General features: G+C 52.7%; 1 protein-coding gene across 14 annotated transcripts in view; it reads right to left on the bottom strand.

The window, feature by feature from the left end:
• ASAP1 (ArfGAP with SH3 domain, ankyrin repeat and PH domain 1) overlaps nt 2,437-19,568 on the bottom strand; it is a 348,069-nt gene continuing 330,937 nt past the window's right edge. For 7 of the 14 annotated variants that reach the window (XM_021088906.1, XM_021088915.1, XM_021088907.1 and 4 more), the window contains 4 exons: nt 14,497-14,566; nt 13,290-13,348; nt 8,776-9,254; nt 2,439-7,232 (listed from right to left, as the gene is read on the bottom strand). In XM_021088906.1, coding sequence (XP_020944565.1) covers nt 7,023-7,232; nt 8,776-9,254; nt 13,290-13,348; nt 14,497-14,566 — 818 coding nt within the window. In that variant the 3' untranslated portion in view covers nt 2,439-7,022. Of the gene's footprint in view, nt 7,233-8,775; nt 9,255-13,289; nt 13,349-14,496; nt 14,567-19,568 lie in introns of all 14 variants that reach the window. The other 7 variants (XM_021088908.1, XM_021088917.1, XM_021088918.1 and 4 more) reach the window with 3 other exon arrangements.

Here is a 19,568-nt window from a genome sequence, read left to right as displayed (position 1 = left end):
GATGCTGGCCTGAATCTCAAAACCAGGCCTTGCTGGATTCTCAGGCCACATGCCGATGACACACATTTGCCATCTCTCGTCCTCAAATCCGCTTAGACGTATAAAGTGAAAGTTTAAATCCTGTCTGAAGACGTGCGAAGCTGAATTAGGGCTTCTGGCCTGGCGGCTTTGCATAAGGTTAAAACCTTCTGAGCCTCTGACTAGGGTTTGCTGTGTGGTAAGACTTTTGCAAAACAGCTGTGTTTATCTGAGCTTTAATTCCTGTTTTCAGGAGCTTAAGTGTTTCAATGTTTGCACGGAGCTGCTGTGCTCACAGACACACTCACTGTCCCACCACTTTCTTCTTGGTCCCAGCTCCCCGTGCCGGGACACCGTGTGCCAGTCCCACCTCTCCAGAGCAGCTGTCCAAGAAATACTCACACGGGGTCCTTCTGGCACAGGTCGTCTCTGAACTGCACACTCGACGGCACTTCCAGTTTATCCTTCCCTGCGGCTGACCTGTCCATGCAAGATCAGTCTGGACCCAGTTTGTCTTCAGCAAGGCAGCCAGGGGACACGGCAGCAGCAGAGGCAGCCCAAGGTCATGGCTGGAAGCTACACAGGCCCTGACCTCAGGGTTCAAGTCCGCCCCCCGCCCCCCACCAGTGACTCGACTGACTGTTGGCAAGTTACATCTTAACCTTTCTGAGCACCGGTCCCCTAGACTGTGAAATGGGGCAATAACAGTCCCACTTCACGGCGCGGCCGGGATGAGGGCGACTGTGCTGACATGGCACTTGGCCTGGTGCCTCGATGCAGGTTTGCTGTCTTCGGGTGGGTGGGGCCTCCTGGGAAACAGGGGTGCACAACCACTCTGGGGGGCCCTCCTGTGCCTTCATCGCTGGTCCAGCTGCAGCTGTCACAGGGATGACACACTCGTCCCACCAGCCTCTGCCTGAGCTCTCTGCTGTCACCTCTTCTGTCGTGCAGGCCCCAGGGAGCCCCCATCCGCCCGGCCCTGTGGCTCTGAGTTACCTACATATTGCAGACTTGTGGAAAGCAGATTTCCATGGGGATGCATGAGAACGTATGGCATGGGGTTGACTCACCCCATCGTTATCACCATCCCACCTGCCCGCCAGGTGCACCCACATCCTGGGAGAGGGAGCCTCGAGATCTATGGAGGAGGACAGTGGAGAGGAAAAAGCGGGGCTGGGGACGGGGAGGCGGGGAAGGCTGGGGCTTACTGAGGCCAGAGCCAGGTTCACGCTGCTGCCGAGTCACTGTGACTCTGGGCAGGTCACTTCAGCCCTACAAGCGGATCCCTCATCTGAAGATGAGCCAAAGGAGGATTTTGCCTCCCAGAGCACTGACTCCACGTTCTGGAAACAGAGGCCCATCCACCACGCAGTGCTCAAAGGACCCGAGGGAGAGAGATCAGAGTGGCTTCCTGCTTCTAGCATCACAGGGAGACAGGCCGCCGGGAGCTCACAGCACAGGATGGGTCGCCAGTCCACTCACTTCAAACGGCGGCTGCTCCAGGTTTAAAACGATACATAACCAACGCAGTCACCGCAGCATTTTGAACTCAGATGGAAAGCTGGCTGCCCTCTGGCCTGAACTATCCAGGTAATGATGCGGCCTCTCCCTGCTGGATCCCGATGAAAAGTCACCACCTTCCCCGCCAAGGCCCGTTTTCCCAGCTGCACAGTCTGCAGGTTTTTATCTTGCTGAGGTGTGCAGACAGGCCTTAAGCCCGACCCGCCTTCATGAAAGGAAAGCAAAAGGAACGCCGAGACTAACACTTGGGAATCTTTGGGGCTGTGGTCGTGGTCAGCTCTCCACTGCTGCGTTTTTCTGGCTAGAATTTTCTGATGGAGACCGCTTCCCGTCTGGGAGAAAGCCTGAGCATGGCCTTGGAGCCAGAACCCCTTACCTGGGCCCCGACCTTATCCTTGGCTCAACAGACAGCTGCTGCACAGTAATGAACCTTCTCGGGCCTTCTGTTTGGGCTCTCCCCGGCTTGGTGGTGGGGAGATGAGGTGAGGTAGGCTCTGTGCCTGGACCTGGGTCTGCACATCGCACGGGGGTACCAGTGGTGACAGCTACAGACATGAGACGTGCACACTCGGCTTTTGGTCCTTGTTGGGCCCAAGAGCTTTTGCTGCATCAACACGTCCCCCTCCCAACATGCAGGCACACCCCACCCACCTCCTGCCCGCCAGGTAACTAGGAGCAGGGCTGGGGCCTGGGGGTGGGCATGGAGGGACCTAAAGGCTCAAGCCCACGGTTTGTAAGCCCAGGAAACTGAAGCACATTTTTGCGTATCCGCAGTGAGCTTTTATGTGTCAGTGGGGAGGACATGTGTAGCTATACCCCCAAAGCACAGCCCAGCGAAACTTCTTTCTCCCATCGGAAGAGGAGTGGACAACTCACAAAATGGCTTGATGTCGGATGTTTGGGATCAACTGAGAATATGTTTATTTAAAAGCAATTTTAAATATTAAAAAAAGTAGAAATGAACACATACAGTACTGAAAACCTGTCACATTAAATACATGTGGAATGACGCGTGTACTGATGTCTGGTCGTAACATCCAGATGGGATTCGGAAGGTAAACTGGTGGCGCTATCGTTTCCTGTACAACATGATGAAGTTCTAGGCAATAAAAAAATAAATAGCAATTGCTGTTCAACAGGAAAATCAGACACACACTATTTGCAGAACATAACTTTCCCCTCTGGGGGGAGAAAAAGGAAACTAATTAGCTATTTCTTTCCCATAAGGTTCCATACCTTCAAAATATCTATATCATGTACAAAATTGCAGAGAGTGGCTCACTGAGTTTAAGAACAATATCGGATTCAAACTCAATCAAGGTCGCGAAGGTCCTTATACCTAGTTTTCCTATGTCCCACAGTTAGCTAGGTTAGAGAGAATGCAAATTCCTCACGGAAAATAAAAACAAAACCAGAGAAAAAGAAAAACCCAAAACTGTTAAAAAAAAAAAAAAAGCATCTGTGTAAAAGTTGCTCTGAAAGGGAAAGAAGAGTAACATGACTCTGTAATTTTAGACACCTAGCTTTTGTGGGTTTTTTTTAAAAAATCAGTTTATTTTGAGATCAGCTGAAAATACTGCAGGCCACAAAAATGAACAGTGCTTTAATGTGACTTAGAAAGTCAGAGTGAGTGAACAGGGACACGAAGTAACTGGGGACGGTGACTTCCTGCTCCGATGTCCGTGCGGCTGAAATTCTGAGGCTGGGAACACTGCCAGCCACACACACCAGCACGTCAGCTGGCGCCGACCGTTCTTGTCTTGTGTGGGGTTCACACGTGCCGTGATGCTGAAGAAGCAACTGCTTAAGATCACTTGCCAATAACAGCTGATAAGATAGTTGCAGGTTTGTCATGCAGGGTTTATTGATTAGGTGGCTATTCAAAGTTCTCACAGTAATCACTTAAGCAGAACTAAATTAATATTCACTGAGCATGTGACTCTATTAAAGAGGACTTTCCCTAAGGGCTTGGTTGGGAGTTGTGCTTCTGTGAAATGAATGTTTCTCACTCACTGCCAAGATTATCTGCTTAAAAATATTAGTTTTCTGTGCTGTTGCCAACATAGCAGTTTAAGCACTTGTTAACGCCAGAACGACACAGGAGCCTCAGAATGAGAGAGCAGCCCCACCGTGGAGTGAGAGGACTCCAATCCTTTCCCGAATTCAGCCTGACGTTCAAGACGGACAAGCTCTAATGAACAAGGCCGGGAGGAGCAAAGAAAACGGGGTGTCTGTGTGTGTGTGCGTGCATGCACGCGTGTGCATGCACAGATTCCCGGCAGGAAGAGCGTGTTTCACAGTGCAATTCATAGCAGCGTTCAAAGACTTGGTTATGAATTGACTTGAAGCTGACGTGTCTACTGCACAGAGCTGGAGATGGGAGAACTTATCTATGACTGGGGTTTTGTGGAGAGAGTGGAAACAAGCAAAGGCTGGTTTCAGCACCAGGATTCTGCAGCGCAGGGCAAGGGTGTGCAAAAGTGACTCGAAGTCATCAACTCCTTGAACAATCTTTTAAAAGTTTAAATTGAACAAGAACAAAACGAAGAACTGAAAACTGACACATCAGGGGCAGGAACATTTGAAGGATGTTAACTCATAAAATGATATGATATGTAAATTCATTGAGGAAGCCAAATGACTGACTAGAAACAAATGTTGCAACCTTATAATTTCTGCTTTAATGGCAATCGAGTTTAAAAAAGTACAGTTCAACTTAACCACACTATTCCTTTATAAAAGGCAGATTTCAGGTAAGCTTCTAAATGCATGCATAATGTAGAGGCTAACAGTTTCTGGCAGTCCTTGGTTCCTGAAAGTTGAACTTCATCAGATGTGTTTTAAACTTCTGTGAAAATAGTTATGAAGGATATGTTATTTTTGCATAATGAGGTAATATCTCAGGGGCGGGCACTCATCCTCTTAAGACAGTATAAACCCACTTGTCTGACCTTGCACGAGGCTGTGGGCACTGCAAAATGCCACCAAGGTTTTGGGTCAGTGGAGATTTTGCTGAAGGAGTAACACTTACATTTAACTGAGCACTTTTCTGTAATAAATACCGAAGGAGGTTTTTGGAGCTGTAAACTGTGTACACAGATAACTACAGGCTGGTCTGTCGTGGAGCAAAACGTCTCACCTGGAAAACAGAACCCACCTCTTGGCTAATGTTGCATTTTCAGTAACACAATGGAGAATACTGCATTGTGAGGGACAGGGAGTCAATGCTATGCCCTTCGACGGTGGCTGGAGACCACTTCTACTTGCAAAGCCAGCAGTTCCTATATTCCTGTTTTTGTTGGTTTGCTTGGAAAACAGCAAGGAGAGAGATGTACGTGCTAGATGCCAAGGATGGCTTTGGCAGACCAGTAAGGCGCACCGGGTCCCAAGGCTACCCTAATACTGGCGAAGGCAGAAGACCACAGGTATTTACAGCACACGCTCTGTTCCCTCCTGAGGCGGCCCCTCCGAGCTCCCTGTTCAGTAACAGCAGCTATATACACGGTGTGCGCAGGGGGAGTGGACGCAGCAGTCTGGCATGACGGAGGCGGACAATCTCAAGGTTCTGCCTGGTGCTAGTCGGACAGGATGTGGACGAAGGACACTGGAAAGACCCCCTTCCTCTCGGGCTGCCCTTCGATGTGTCCGATCTGCAGGGAGAAAGGAGAGGCGTCGGAGCACCCAGAGCGGCGCCAGGGAAACGCTGCTGGGGACTGAGAACCTGACTGCAGGCTGCTGTGGGTGAAAGGATGTTGGGAAAGTTTGAGATTTTTTTTTTCTTTTCCTTGTCTTTTTGCCATTTCTTGGGCCGATCCTGCGGCATATGGAGGTTCCCAGGCTAGGGGTCCAATCGGAGCTGTAGCCACTGGCCTACGCCAGAGTCACAGCAACGCAGGATCCTTAACCCACTGAGCAAGGCCAGGGATCGAACCCGCAACCTCATGGTTCCTAATCGGATTTGTTAACCACTGAGCCACGACGGGAACTCCGGGAAAGTTTGAGATTGATGGGGGCAAGTTTTATGGTCTGCTGCCTAAATCTGTAAGCCACGGTCATGTGCCAAGAGCGCCTGATCATCTCAGTTACATCGGCATCAAGTGCCTCGGAGAGAATCCTATCACGAGAAAGGACAATGACACGCACTGGCTTCAAATGACAACTGCAGAGGCCAGCTCTCCTTTTCCTCTGGGAAGTGCCTGCCACCCAGAGGGGGGCTGGAGCAGGAGCTGGGTGTCCAGCTGAGGGCTGCTTCCTTTGTCCAGCAGGACGGTGACCGTGTGCGGTCACCCGGATGGTGGCGTTCATGGAAAGGCCTGGCCGATCCACCTCGGGGGCTCTTGGTTGGCCTGAGTCCTTAGACCTCCTTGTGAGGGCGGGTCACTCATGTCCCACCTTTTGGAGGAGGCAGCTGAGGCTTACAAAGGGGACACGCTTTATCCAGGGCCATGACGTGAGTCACTCACACTGGGACTTCAGAGTCCACCTCTCTGCCAAGAGTCTGAGAGGCCCCTCCAACAGGTTCCGTGCCAAGAGCAGGCCCAACTCTGCCAACAGAGAGGCCGAAGCAGCCTGGGGCCACCCCCAGCTTAGCAGGAGAGGGAGAGGGAGAGGCAGGCAGGCCAGGGCTTCTCAGCCTCAGCCAGCACTCCTGACACTGGCGCCAGAGAGTGCTCTGTCCCGGGGGCTCTTCTAAACAGGCAGGATATGGAGCAGAAGCCCTGGATTCTACCCGCCAGATGCCGGCAGCACCCGCCCTGCTCAGGTCTCGATGATCAACCGGCCTCCAGCTGTTAGCACAAGTCCCTGGAAGGAAAACTGGCCCCGGCTGGAACCTCTGCTTCAGTCCAAGGAAAAGCCCTACAGCTGTGACTGAGAATCTGCAGAGGTCACTGTCTGGACCCAAAGGAGGAAAAGCCAGAGGTGCACGTGTGTGTGTGTGTGTATTTCTGATACCAGCAGGCTCTGTTGGCTCAAATGCAAACCACTGATCTCGGCAGACAGAACTGGGTCCCTCTGGGTGGGAGGGGCTCAGGCTGCCAAGGAAGCAGCGTTTCCTCGCTGGGTGGGAAAACGATCACGTGGGAAAGTGCAGGAAGCTCCCGCCACCGCGTCTCTGCCTGGCATCGCCGAGGCTCATGCCCCCCACAGCCTGGACCACCGTGGATACATCGGCCCCCCTGCAGCCACCCAGAACCCGGGCATGTCCAGGAACCTCTGATCTCCAAGCGCCCTCCCTCCTTGTGGGAGCACAAGGCCTTTCCCTCCCGACACCTGGACAGCAGGTTTTCATGGAAAAGGAGCTTTCAGAAAGACTCTCCTCCCACCGTCTCCCGAAGTCACATGAGGATGCACGTGTCCCACTTGACAGGGAGAGACCTGAGGGCCCGATTAAGGCCTGGGCAGAGCTCGCTAGGACGCACAGGAGCGCCCGTCCTACATCTGAAAAACCGGAACACACCCAGAGCTCGCGGGCTGCTGTTTGATCAGCAGGGTAAAGCGCGGGCGCTGCGCATGCGCTCCCCCGACGTGGCAGCGGCGCGCTGGTACCTACCCACCACGCTGGTACCTACCCACCACTCCTGGTCCTCCTCCCCCGTGACCACGATCACCTCGCCCTCCATGAAGGTGAGCTCGTCGTCGTTGTCGGCCTGGCAGTCGTAGATGGTTTTCACTCGCCTCCCCTTACTCTTCCCCTTCAGGAAAGAAACTGGGTTTTAGTCCACAGGACAGACGGAACGGAAAGAGGCACACAGCGACCTTGGGTGGGAGACGCGACCTCGCCGAGCTTCAGTTCCTCTGCCGTAAGAGTCGGGCGCCCTCGGGCAGGCGCCCCCGGCTGCGGGTGGCACCCATGACTTCCATCGGAGCGCAAACGGCATAGGCACGGAGATCCAGCTTCGCCCAAAGCCATGAAGCCTGTGGCCGGCCCCACCCGACGGCAGCTCGTGGAGGCTGCAGACGGCCTGGGGAAAGGCGATGCGAAGCTGGGCGTCCAGTCTCTGCACGCTGAACGTGCAGCGTAAACACATTTCTCAGTCCCCCCTGGCAAAGCACCGAGTCAGCACACGCGGGTTAAACCCCGCAGGGGCGGCCCGCAGCTGGGGAGACTCCAGGCAGTTCCCCAAAATGCTTTAGTTTTTGACCCATTTTGACTCAGACTTTTCATTTGCTGGATTCCCAGTTCTTTGCAAACAGGAAGCTGGAAATAGAGAAATGATGTCTGGAGGCTGTTTCTGACGCCCAGTTTACTCAGTAATTAGTTTAATAATAATAATAAAAAAAAGGCAAGGTGTATCTAAAAATTTTAGGTCACGTGCTTTTCCTCTCTGTCCACTGGTGTCTCCCTGGGTCACCCTGGGAGACCTGCTCCATTTCACAGGCCCCTTCGCGGGCTGTGCTGGAGCTGCTGGGGTCAAAGAAGCCTGTGTGCAACTGTTTATAACAGGAAGGGTTAAATGAGATACTATAATGGTAAAACATGGAGTCGAACACACTGGAACACCGTGCAGTCAGGGCTGTGGGTGGTGCCTGGCCATCCGGGGATGGCCCTGGGGAGACGAAGCAGCTGCAAGGGGCGTGCACACCGTCTCCCACCGGGCAGGAGGGTTCCACTTTCCTCACTCTTCCTTCAGTACCGAAGTGACACCCTTTTACTGCAGCATTGTTTTTATGAGGAAGAGGTTGTGAGCAGAGGCTTTTGGTCCCCCCAACTAACCGTGCTCCTCAACCCAGGTGCTGGGCCCTTGTGGGAGTGGGGCCCTGGGCAGGACAGACCACACTCCTGCATCTTCCCGGGGGCTTCATTTTTCCAAAAAAAAAAAAAAAACAAAAAAAACAAGTTTTTTTTGTTTTTTTTTGGAGGGGGTTGTGCATATTTATGTTAACAGTAAAACTGGGAGACTTCAGCCAAGTTCTCTGTTGGGGCACCATCTCTGGGCTTTGCGTTCAGCTCCTCCGGGAAGATGTTAGGAGAGGGAGCAGGTGGGAGAGGCTCAAAACCCGAGGGCACTGTCTCCCGGGGACCAGGATCCCGGAGGGCAGCCACCAGCTGAGTGTTTACTGGGCCTCTCTGCACCTCATTGCCCATGACCTCAGGCACCGGCTCAGCTCTGTTCTGCACATAAGGAGACTGAGGCTCACGGAATGGGAGTAAGTGGCCCAGGCCCTGCGGTCACAGGGAGGGCAGGTCCTGAGGCCAGCCTGCTTCCTGACCCCCAGGCCCCGTGCCCCACCTACCGTGTTGATCTTCCTGGGCAGCGGCACAGGTGTCTCGGGCAGGGTGGGCGTCAGGTCATTGGCGTCTTCGGACGCTTGCTTCTGGATGTTTGGGGACAGGTCTGCCGGGTGTGACTTGGGGGTGAGCTCCAGGGGCTGAGCCTTGGGCGAGGCGTCTCCCGCCGGGGGTTTGGCCAGCAGGTCTCCCAGCTGCGGCTTGGGCGGCAGGTCCTTCATCTGCGGCTTGGGCGGCAAGTCTGAGAGCTGTGGCTTGGGGGGCAGGTCACCCAGCTGCGGCTTGGGGGGCAGCTCTCCTGGCTTAGGTGGCAAGTCTCCAATTTGGGGTTTGGGAGCCAGTTCCGTGGGCTTCGGGGGTAGGTCTCCAGGTGGTGGCTTCAGGGGTAACTCTGCCAACTGGGATGATTTCTGGAAGATTTCGGGCGGGACGCCGGCTTTGTCGAGGGAGAGATGATGGCTGGTTTCTGTTTTCCTTAATGCCACTGCAGGAAACAACCAGAAAGAGGGGTCACTGGATGGGGGATGCCCTGCCTTCCTCCCCCTTCAGGGTCACACAGAGGGGACCCCACCCAGAGGGAGCGCCGTGCAGGCACACGGAGGCCTGTTTGCAAACAGGTCAAGAGCTGGAAGCCTGGGAGGTAAACACATTACAACAGAAGATTTTAAGTCTCCATTATACAAGAACAGGATGTCCAAATTTTTAATCCAGAATTGAAAAAAAAAGAAAAAGCAAAAACCCCACAACTATACACACAAAACAGATTACAAAAAAAATGAAAAGTATAATTAAAGTTTTCCATAAGCCTACTGCCTAAATGTAGCCATTTCAAGTATTTTGATGTATTTCCTTCTGGACTTTTCTATATATTTTGCACAAATAAAACAGTTATCTGCTTTTATCTATACACTGTTTTAGCAAGAATATTTGCATATTAATAAAATTCTTTTTTTCTTAGGGCTGTACCCAGGGCATACGGAAGTTCCCAAGCTACGGGTTGAATCAGAGCTGTAGCTGCCGGCCTACACCACAGCCACAGCAGTGCCAGGTACGAGCCGCCATCTGTGACCTACACTGCAGCTGGTAGCAATGCTGGATCCTTGAACTCACTGAGTGAGGTCAGGAATTAAACCTGAATCCTCATGGATACCAGCTGGTTCACTATCGCTGAGCTACAATGGAAACTCCCTGAACTGCATTAACTCTGAAGGGCAGACAAGCAAGCTTCCCCCCAGAGCTGGATGACACCAAGCAGCACGCTGCCAGAGTGAGGCACACCACCAATAAAAAAGGAGTGAGAATTCCGGCCCCTCCCCAGTCCCCGGAGGTTATGGTGCAGCTGGATCAACAGGCAGGACAGGTGAGACAAGTGGACTCGGTCCTCTGAGAAGCTTTGGGGCACAGAATGGGGCCTGCCGAGAAGGCCCTCCCTTCGGCTGCAGTGGTTCTGCTCCTGAAAATGGACTCTACGGACAGAACCGAGGAGGAGGCAGAGAAGGACTCGCAGCACACATTTCCAATAAAAGGGGGTGCCAAGGCCAGGGATGGCGCCCAATTAGCCAAAGAGCAAGGGGCCTGACGACATTCACAAAGAGCTCACGAACACGTGAGAAATACGCATGTTGAAACCTATGATGCAGAACCGTGCTTTCACCATGATGACAGATGCAGAAGAATGTAAGGGACCAGTGAGCTGGGTCGCAGCGCAGAACCATGGAGACGCTGTTCAGGTTGAAAGATCCCTTGAAGTTCCTATAATATTTCTTTTTTTTTTTTTTTTGATTTTAATTCTTATGTCCCCAATACAATTTTTTCCCCCTACTGTACAGCATGGTGATCCAGGTACACATACATTCTCTCACATTATCATGCTCCGTAAGTGACTAGACATTTTTTAAAAAAATTCAATATTTCCTTTTAAAACTCACTTAAAAAAAGGGTTCTGTGCTGCTGATCCCTAGATGAGAAGGCTTTAATTAAGCCTTTTAAGAGGTGCCCAAAGGAGCTCAAAAACGGGTGATGTTTGGGAGGGAGAAGGAGTGGAATGTGGCCAGGACAGTCCACGTGAGAGTCCTGCTGGTGGCAGGTGCTGCGGAGGGGTGGGGGGGAGGGCAGGGCAGGGCAGGAGCACTGGCCCTCTCAGCATCCCCGATGCCTTCTGCTGCCAGCTGAGGCGGCTCAGAAATATACCTTGTTTTTCAGGGAACCACTGGCTGGATGGGCCAGGAGTGACCTGATGTAACATGGATGACCCTGGCTGTTCTGTTGGGGACAGGCTGTGGAGCCCGGGGAGAAGCAGGCAGTCTAGACGTGCACTGTAAAAATCCAGACGAGGGGGAGTTCCCGTCGTGGCGCAGTGGTTAACGAATCCGACTAGGAACCATGAGGTTGCGGGTTCGGTCCCTGCCCTTGCTCAGTGGGTTAACGATCCGGTGTTGCCGTGAGCTGTGGTGTAGGTTGCAGACGCGGCTCAGATCCCGCGTTGCTGTGGCTCTGGCGTAGGCCGGTGGCTACAGCTCCGATTGGACCCCTAGCCTGGGAACCTCCATATGCCGCAGGAGCGGCCCAAGAAATAGCAACAACAACAACAACAACAACAAAAAGACAAAAAAAAAAAAAAGAATCCAGACGAGGGAGGACGGTCCCCGGGGCCACAGTGAGCGGAGGACACAGTGAGAAGCGCCTGGACATTAGGGTGGAGGGAGAAGCCAGTGTGGAAGCTCATGTGAGAAAGGAAGGGGTTGGGCTTCTCCCTTAGGGTTTAAGGCCCAAGCCCTGCACTGGGCAGCATCGCCTGCATCAGGTGGGAAACGCTGGGTGACGAACAAGTTTGGGGGGGGGTGGTCAGAGGTATCCTGACATGTTTAAGCTGAGAAGCTTATGAGACACCTGAGCAGGGGCGTCATGCCCGCTGTTGTGTGTGTGCTTAGACGGTGGAGGGTCCCTGGGGAGGACCCAGAGTCTGAAGAGAGGAGACCCCACTGAGCCCCTCTGGAGGCTGGGGATGAGAGGAGGGGCCAGCAGAGGACAGACAGTCCGTGCGGGAAGAACAGCACCGTAGCCACAGGCCAAAGGCAGAGTGTGTCAGAGGGAGAGGGCATCTGGCCGGGAGAAAGCCGGGCACGGGCTAAGGCGATGGCCGAGCTTGACTGCGGGCTGGTCGTGAAGTGCTTTTAACGGAGGACACTGTTTCATGTCATGGATGGATCTTGGCTTTGACTATCAGCAACTGTGAACTTCAAACAAAGAGGGACCATCAGAGGGCACTGCTGCCTGGGAAGGAGTTTGCCGAAGCCTGAACTTGGGTCTGATCAGGTGTCCAGTTGACAGGAAACACAGAGGAATGTGTTAAGTGACACATGCAGATGCTGGTCAGCAAAAGCTACACTTTCTGAAGCCTGACCTCATTTTATCCTCACAAAACCTGGTGATGCAGGTGTTCTGGCCTCCGTCAGAGGTGAGAAATCTGCAGTTTATGGAAGCTTCTGAGTCCCCTGCTCAGACCACACAGCTAGTAAGCAGTAGGGCCGGTACGAGTTCTTAGGTTTCTTTACTTTTGCAAGAGCAGAAATGCTACCTTGGGATTCTAATGATAGATCTTCTGAAAAAGCACTGTATATTTTTTTTTTTTTTTGTCTTTTTGCCTTTTCTAGGGTCGATCCCTCGGCATATGGAGGTTCCCAGGCTAGGGGTTGAATCGGAGCTGTACCCACTGGCCTACGCCAGAGCCACAGCAACGCGGGATCCGAGCCATGTCTACGACCTACACCACAGCTCATGGCAACACCGGATCCTTAACCCACTGAGCAAGGCCCGGGATCGAACCCGGAACCTCGTGGTTCCTAGTTGGATTCGTCAACCACTAAGCCACAATGGGAACTCCAGCACTGTATTTTTAAAGGAAAAGTCTGGTGTTTTCTTTTTTTTTCTGTCATGTCTGTGGCATGCAGAAGTTCCCAGGCCAGGAATGGAATCCAAGCCACAGCAGTGACCAGAGCCACATCAGTGACACTACACTGCCAAGCCCTTAACCACTAGGCCACCAGGGAACTCCTTAAAAATTTTTTTTGGAAGTCGGTGTTTTGTTAATTACAAAATTTGAGCATATAAATATTTTTCTTTCTTTCTTTTTTTTGTCTTTTTAGGCTGCATCTGAGGCATATGGAAGTTCCCAGGCTAGGGGTCACATTGAAGCTACAGCTGCCGGCCTACACCACAGCCACAGCAATGTGGATCTGAGCTGCACCTGCGACCTACACCACAGCTCACAGCAACGCCAGGTCCTTAATCACTGAGCAAGGCCAGGGATCCAACCCACGTCCTCATGGATACTAGTCGTTACTGAGCCACGATGGGAACTCCAATATTTTTCTTCATTGATCAAATATTAACTAGGCCTCCAGCTGCTGCTCTAGGCATCGGGGGCAGAGCAGGGACCAAAAGAGACAGTTACCCCTGTCCCATTGGAGGGTATAGTGACGTACCAATTACATGCAACTGTGAAAAAGAGAAATCTTACCTTTCTGAGGTAGTTTAGGAAGAACTCTTGGGCCAAGGGCAGTCTTTGCAGAAGCAGTGCTAGTTAATAAATAAGAATTAATTTAGGATCTCAAAGTGCTATAAAATCAATAGTGATATGTTGTTCAAAGACACTGCAGGAGTTTAGGGAATTGTCTAGCTAAAACCTCTTTCACAATTTCTCTAACAAAAGACTACAGTCTATTTTCCCTAATTCGGAGCTGGCCTGGATCTCCCCGAGGTTTATCTTTTTATTCTCAAGTCTGCGAAACGGAGTCAAGAGGGAACGTAAGAAAACAGCCACCGCGCAAATGATGAAGCCCAGCTCCTCCTCTTGAAGCCTCTCCCCAGAGCTAACGGCGAAAGCGCGTGGCACCTGCAGACTGCCACCCCCGAAGCAACTCATTTCACGTGACCCCGCGACATAACCTCTTGTCATCCTCGTTTTCACAAGAGGAAGCCAGAGCCTGGGCAGCCTCAGTGACGGGCAGCAGGGCCCTGGAGGCTGGTCAGGGGTGGAGCGGGACGCTCAGAGCCAACAGCTTGGGTCTCTCGCCTCCAGACGTTCCCGCAGCTTTTCCTCTCTTTGGACGACTTGTAAACAAGCTCAAGCCCCCCCACCCCCACCGCCACCACCAAAGTGCCGGCACTGCAGGTGGCATCTCTTAGCTGGAATCCACTCCTTTCCTTTAACAAGGAGGGGCTGTAAGGGTTCTTAGAGGACACTGGGAGCACCGCAGACCCCGAGAGCAAGAGCCGCCAAGCGCTGGGCTTGTGTCTGCCAAGAGGCCTTTTTTGACCTCATTCATCCTTTTCTGTCCTCCGGTGGCCTGAGAACTGGCCCCCCCCACACCCCGCTTTCTATCCTAATTGCATTTAAAAGGGCAGGAAAAGCCAAACCAACCAAAGAGAAAACAGAGTCCAATAAAGTAGACACAATGCACGTGTCTTCCATCCTGGCCCACAGAGCACCCCCGGTTTTCACTGCCCTTCCCTCGGCTCCCTTGGAATCCCGCTGCCTCTGGGCTCCCAGAGGCTGAGAGATCAAGCTGCTACTGAGTTAGAAACAATAAACACGAGAGAGCCCTGAACATTTCTAGAGGGGGTGTTTCTGCCTCAGCGTCTTCTTAGGGAGGCACACCTGCCCACCACGGATGGGAGCGTGACAATCCCCCCACCGAGGTACGAGGTCAGGCGGAGACGCTCACCTCGACTGCTGGGACAGGCCCTCAAACTTGTTTGCCGTCTTACTGGATGATGATGGACCCACGTCGTTACCTGGGGGGGGAAACCAAATGTGAGAAGGTGCATTTTCAGACAAAAATTGGAAACGGAGGACATAGGATTTGGCGGACAGGCTCCCCTCAGCATCCAGAAAGGAATTCAAAAGATTCAAGCCAGAACAGTACGCATTTCTGACACTACAAACTCAAGCCCTGGTCTGGGCCGTGACATTTCTGTTGCCATTAAAGGTTAAAGTGGTGACTGCCTGTTCCCCAGCAAGGCCTCCGAGGTCACAGGACGTGAGGGATGTCCCGTAGGCTCAGGATCTTGTCCTGAACTTGGGGGCAGGGCCAGAAGAGTGAGGTTCCCATGCCTGGGGACCACTACGGGGCTCCAAGGAACCAGGTTCAGAAGCAGCGCACCACCCACAGGGCTGTGGGTGGGGGGACACCAGTATTCAGCAGGGTGGTGGTGACCGGCCGTCTGCTGGGCAAGGCCCTCAGTCACTAATTCACTCTCCATTCATCCAAACACGAGCGTTTACGAAGCATCTATTACATGCAAGGCATGCACAGGGCGCAGGAGTCACAAAGCAACTAAGACATCCTGCTCTTCCAGAGCACAAGATCCAGCCTTCGAGAGGCACACGCTCTAACTACACGGATAACGTGGACTGAAACGGATGCTGGACAGGGCTGGTGGCTGTGAAAATGAGGAGGAAACAGTGTCGAGAGCTAACTGGTCAAAGGGACAGGCATAGTCCCCTTTGGGGGACATGGGCCTCAAACAGTGACTTTTTGACCCACTTTTTGACGAGGGAGCGTCGAGACCAGATCTGTGGGCTTGTCCAGGAGAGGCAGAGACTGGCTACAATCAGAGTGGGCTCTTCTCTGGCTCACTCCACCCTGGGAGCAGCCCAAGCGCCAGGCACCCACCCAAGAGGGATCCTGGGAGCCTGCAGAGCATGGCAGTCTCGGGTGCTGCTCCCTCTCCCCGCCTGCCCTCATCACCCCAAGTGCCCCTCCTTCCGCAGAGCCCCTTCCCCTGCCTGCAGGCCTGCCTGCCCTGATGGGTGGCACTGATGGGCTGGCTGCGGAGGGGAGGGGAGGGGGCAGGGCCAAGTGAGGACCTGGACGAACACTCAAGGTTCCTGTGTCTGCTCCACGGCATTGGGGAGCTGGTTCCATTCTTTTTTTTTTGTCTTTTGCCATTTGTTAGGCCACTTCCGCCGCATATGGAGGTTCCCAGGCTAGGGGTCGAATCAGAGCCGTAGCTGCCAGCCTACGCCAGAGCCACAGCAATTCGGGATCCGAGCTGAGTCTGCGACCTACACCACAGCTCACGGCAACGCCAGATCGTTAACCCACTGAGCCAGGGCAAGGATCGAACCCGCAACCTCGTGGTTCCTAGTCGGATTCGTTAACCACTGCGCCACGACGAGAACTCCCCATTCTCTTTTTAACAATGAGGGAACAGGGTGAAGTGAACCAATGGCTGCAGGTCACGTGCTAGGAGTCCTGTACGCAAACATTTGTGCTTTTCATAACCCATCATGACCCCCCAGCAGGGACATTACTAACAGAAACTGCTCTGTATTGAGCACTTACTGGGTGAGGTCCTGTGCTAAGTACCTCACGGTCATTTCGTCTTGAGCTATGTGACAGAACTGCCTTCCATTTCATATAAGAAGAAACAAAGAAGCCCAGCCCAGCCCAGGGTCAAGCCGATGTTAAGGGTCAGAGCTGAGCTAAGACGCCAAGCCGCCTGTCTCCAGGGTCAGTCCTAAACCACCACTCTCCCCTCCCGCCAGCCCCACTGACCGAGGAGGGGAGAGGCTGGCAGAGTGCTAAGGTGGGACCTCCTGGAGACAAGAAGGAAGCTAAACCAGAGCTACCAGGGCCAAAGACTTTCAAACAGAGCTTTATTTTATTTTTTTTACAATTTTATTTTAGTAAGACACTCCTTCTAACCATCAGTATTTCCACGAGTTTGTAACTTAATAGCCTCTCAAGACATCCTCCAAGCTGAGGCTTCCCTCAAGGCAGCAGGGCGTTTCTTTCAGCACAGCGCCCTGTAACAGAATCTCACACCTGCAGATGTAAATGGGCCAACCAACCAAAGTGAGGGGAATACACTGTTGCATGTATTAAGTGCCTTTCTGGGGGGCACACACCCCAAACCAGAGATTCTTAACCCCATTATGCCTGAAATGGAATATGAGCCCAAGAAGGCTGCGACGCCCCCAGCTGTGCTCGTCGTGCCTGCTCACTCTGCTGTCAAACAGCTGAGCCATCATGTCAGGGGGCTGTGGCCCCACACTCTCAGGCCCCATGTCAGGGCCCTCATTTAACCCTCCCCTCCGGCCACTCTCCAAAGACACTGTTCTCCTGCCTCTGCAGCTTTGCGCCCTCTGTTCCTTCTCCCTGTAACACCAAGCCCCTCCTACTCGGGGTAAATTCCTTTGCAACCTTCAAAGAGCATCTCCAAAGGCAGTTTCTGAGCATTCTTCCCAAGCCAGACTCCCTCCCTCAGGCAAGCCTACAACCATTAATCAAAGAGAACTGTCAGGGTGGAGATTCCAGAGCCAGACAAGCCTGGCTTTGAATGCCAGCTGCACCACGAACCGGCAGGCCTGAGTTTTATTACACTGCTTTTTCCACTGAGCCTCAGTTCCCTCAGCTGTAGAATGGGAGTAAGAGCACCTGCTCCACTGGGCGAGCATCACAGGCGAGGAACTGTGGCATGTGGGGCACCGTGCTGGACCACAGGGGCAGGACCCACATGTGACAGTTACTCCCAGCTCTCCGAGGGACTGTCCGGAGATGGGGTTTAGCTCCTCAGTGAGTGGGTGTCTCCCGGATGGAGACCGAAACTGTTCCTCCCTGCAGCCCCACTCCCCAGCCGTGTCTGGCACAGAGCCGTCACCCGGAGTCGCTGAGTGAAGGCGGGGCCCTCAGAGCCAATGCCTCCACGTCCGCCCACGGCCTGCTCCCGGCGCACCTGGCCTGGCAGACACCTGTGGTCTGGCAGATGGCAGTCCTGTCCTTCTCTTAGCTCAGCAAAGGCCACCTGCCAAGCCTGGGAGAAAAGTGCCGCTTCGAAACATTTCCAGAAATAGGATAGCATCAGAGGGAGGGCGCAGAAGCACGGAAGCGGCTCAATCCGCATTTCTTGCTCCATGCAATTTGCGAAGGACTCTGCTGGATGACGGAGAGATGTGTGGGAGCGAGGGCTGGACACAGACGTCAGGCGGGCCAGTTAAACAGCTGTGGCCAAGACTCGAGGTCACTTACTAAAGCTCAGAAGCTGGGGGCCAAGAGTGTGGAGTGAGAAGAGGGCATTGCCCAGCAGTACCTGGAACACTGGCTCGAGGGGTCTTCTGGAAGAATGGGTAATTCGAGCCTTGGAGTCAGAGATAGTTCAAATCCCACCTCTGAAGTTATTGGACCTGTGAGCTTATGCCAGTCACGTGACTTTCATACTTCAATTTCCTCATCAGTAAACCAGGGACAATGACAATCCCTATCTATACTTAATACAGTAACATACAACCAAGCGCACAGTGCCTGGTCCATGGTGAACAATCCATACATGCTAGTAGCCATTATAATTTCTAGAACTGCAGATAAAATCAGGCCGGGCGTGGAGGAGAGACATATTGGGAGATCCAAGAAAAAGAAGGAATAAAGAAATCTCTATCCCAAGTCACTTTTATAAGCAGAAGATGTGGGTGCTGCAGACATTTCAAATACTGACCCTTTTCACTGGAAGGTCTTGAAATATGAGAAGTGAATCAAGTCATGGTAGTTTTTCATCCATAAAAAAAAAAGAAGCTCATCCAACTTTAAGCCCCAGTGGCCCAAGCTAAGGAATGTACGTGATTCCCAGAGGTCACTTAGCCAGGAATCAGTGGAGTACAGATCAGAACTCGGGCTTCCAGAAAGTTCGTTCAGTGCATGTTATTGTTTCCCAGGCTATGTGCTGTAAGCACTTCTCTGAATACCTGACAAAGGACGGAGGTCCCAGGGAAGCTGATCTCAGGTAGTAATTACAAGAACACCAAGTATAACCAGAGGCTTAATCTATGGCCACGGAGAACAGGAGAGCTGGCTGCATTTTTTTCTTTGCTCTCACCTGTAGGAATGTCCATGTCAAATCCGTGGTCTCTTTCTGGCAGCCGTATGTGACCTTACGCTACGAATTTTGTGAAGAGATCACACACCTGATTCATCTTATTTTGGTACTTTAATTCTCCCTTTGTCTTCATTTCCTTATTAATTTGAATTGTGTTAAAATGTGTATTACTCTATTAGAAAGTATGTTATAAACAACTTTTCTCCAAAGGTGAGGTCTGAAGTGGTGACTAGCCACTTCAAAAACCAACAGTCCTGGGAGTTCCCCTGTGGCATAGCAGGTTAAGGACCTGGTGTTGTCACTGCAGTGGTTTAAGTTTGATCCCTGCCCTGGGAATTTCAACGTCCTATGGACACAGCCGCAAAAAAATAAAAACAAAAACCAAAACAACCTAACCTCCCCCCACAGTGTTCCCACAAAACCCAAACCTGCCCAAGGGCCTGCTGTCTTCTGGTTAAAAGCCTGCCTTCTGCTCATCTCAGTGCGCCATGCCTGGGCTCTACTAGGTGCCACGGACACGGGTTCTGGCTGGGAGAAAGCCCGGCATGGCCTCCCCACATGTCAAGGCTCCGTGCTGCAGAAAGACGAGGCGGTAACAGCTTGTCTACTGGCCGGGCCACCTTCTCCCATCCCTACTTACAAGCAAACAAATGCCAAGATGAGGGAACAGCCAAGGGAACCATGGGCTGTCACGTGTAGAACTCAGAGGAGCACGGAGAGGGCAGAGGGCACGGGGGCTCCCAGCCCACAGGATCCCCACTCACCCGAGGTGAGGGCCTGGGCCAGAGAGCGAGCCTTCTGCATCACAGTGGCCGTTGCTAAAGTCACAGCCCCCGCATTTCCTACTCTGTGGGACTGAGAATTAGATGCGTGCTATTAACAAGCCCCACTTCCAAGGCATGGGAGAAGTCAAAGGTAACTG

The sequence above is a fragment of the Sus scrofa genome, chromosome 4, assembly GCF_000003025.6.
Source record: "Sus scrofa isolate TJ Tabasco breed Duroc chromosome 4, Sscrofa11.1, whole genome shotgun sequence".
NCBI classification, from domain to species: domain Eukaryota; kingdom Metazoa; phylum Chordata; class Mammalia; order Artiodactyla; family Suidae; genus Sus; species Sus scrofa.
The sequence above is the reverse complement of the archived record's forward strand: the minus strand, read 5'-3'. Positions and strand labels throughout refer to the sequence as shown.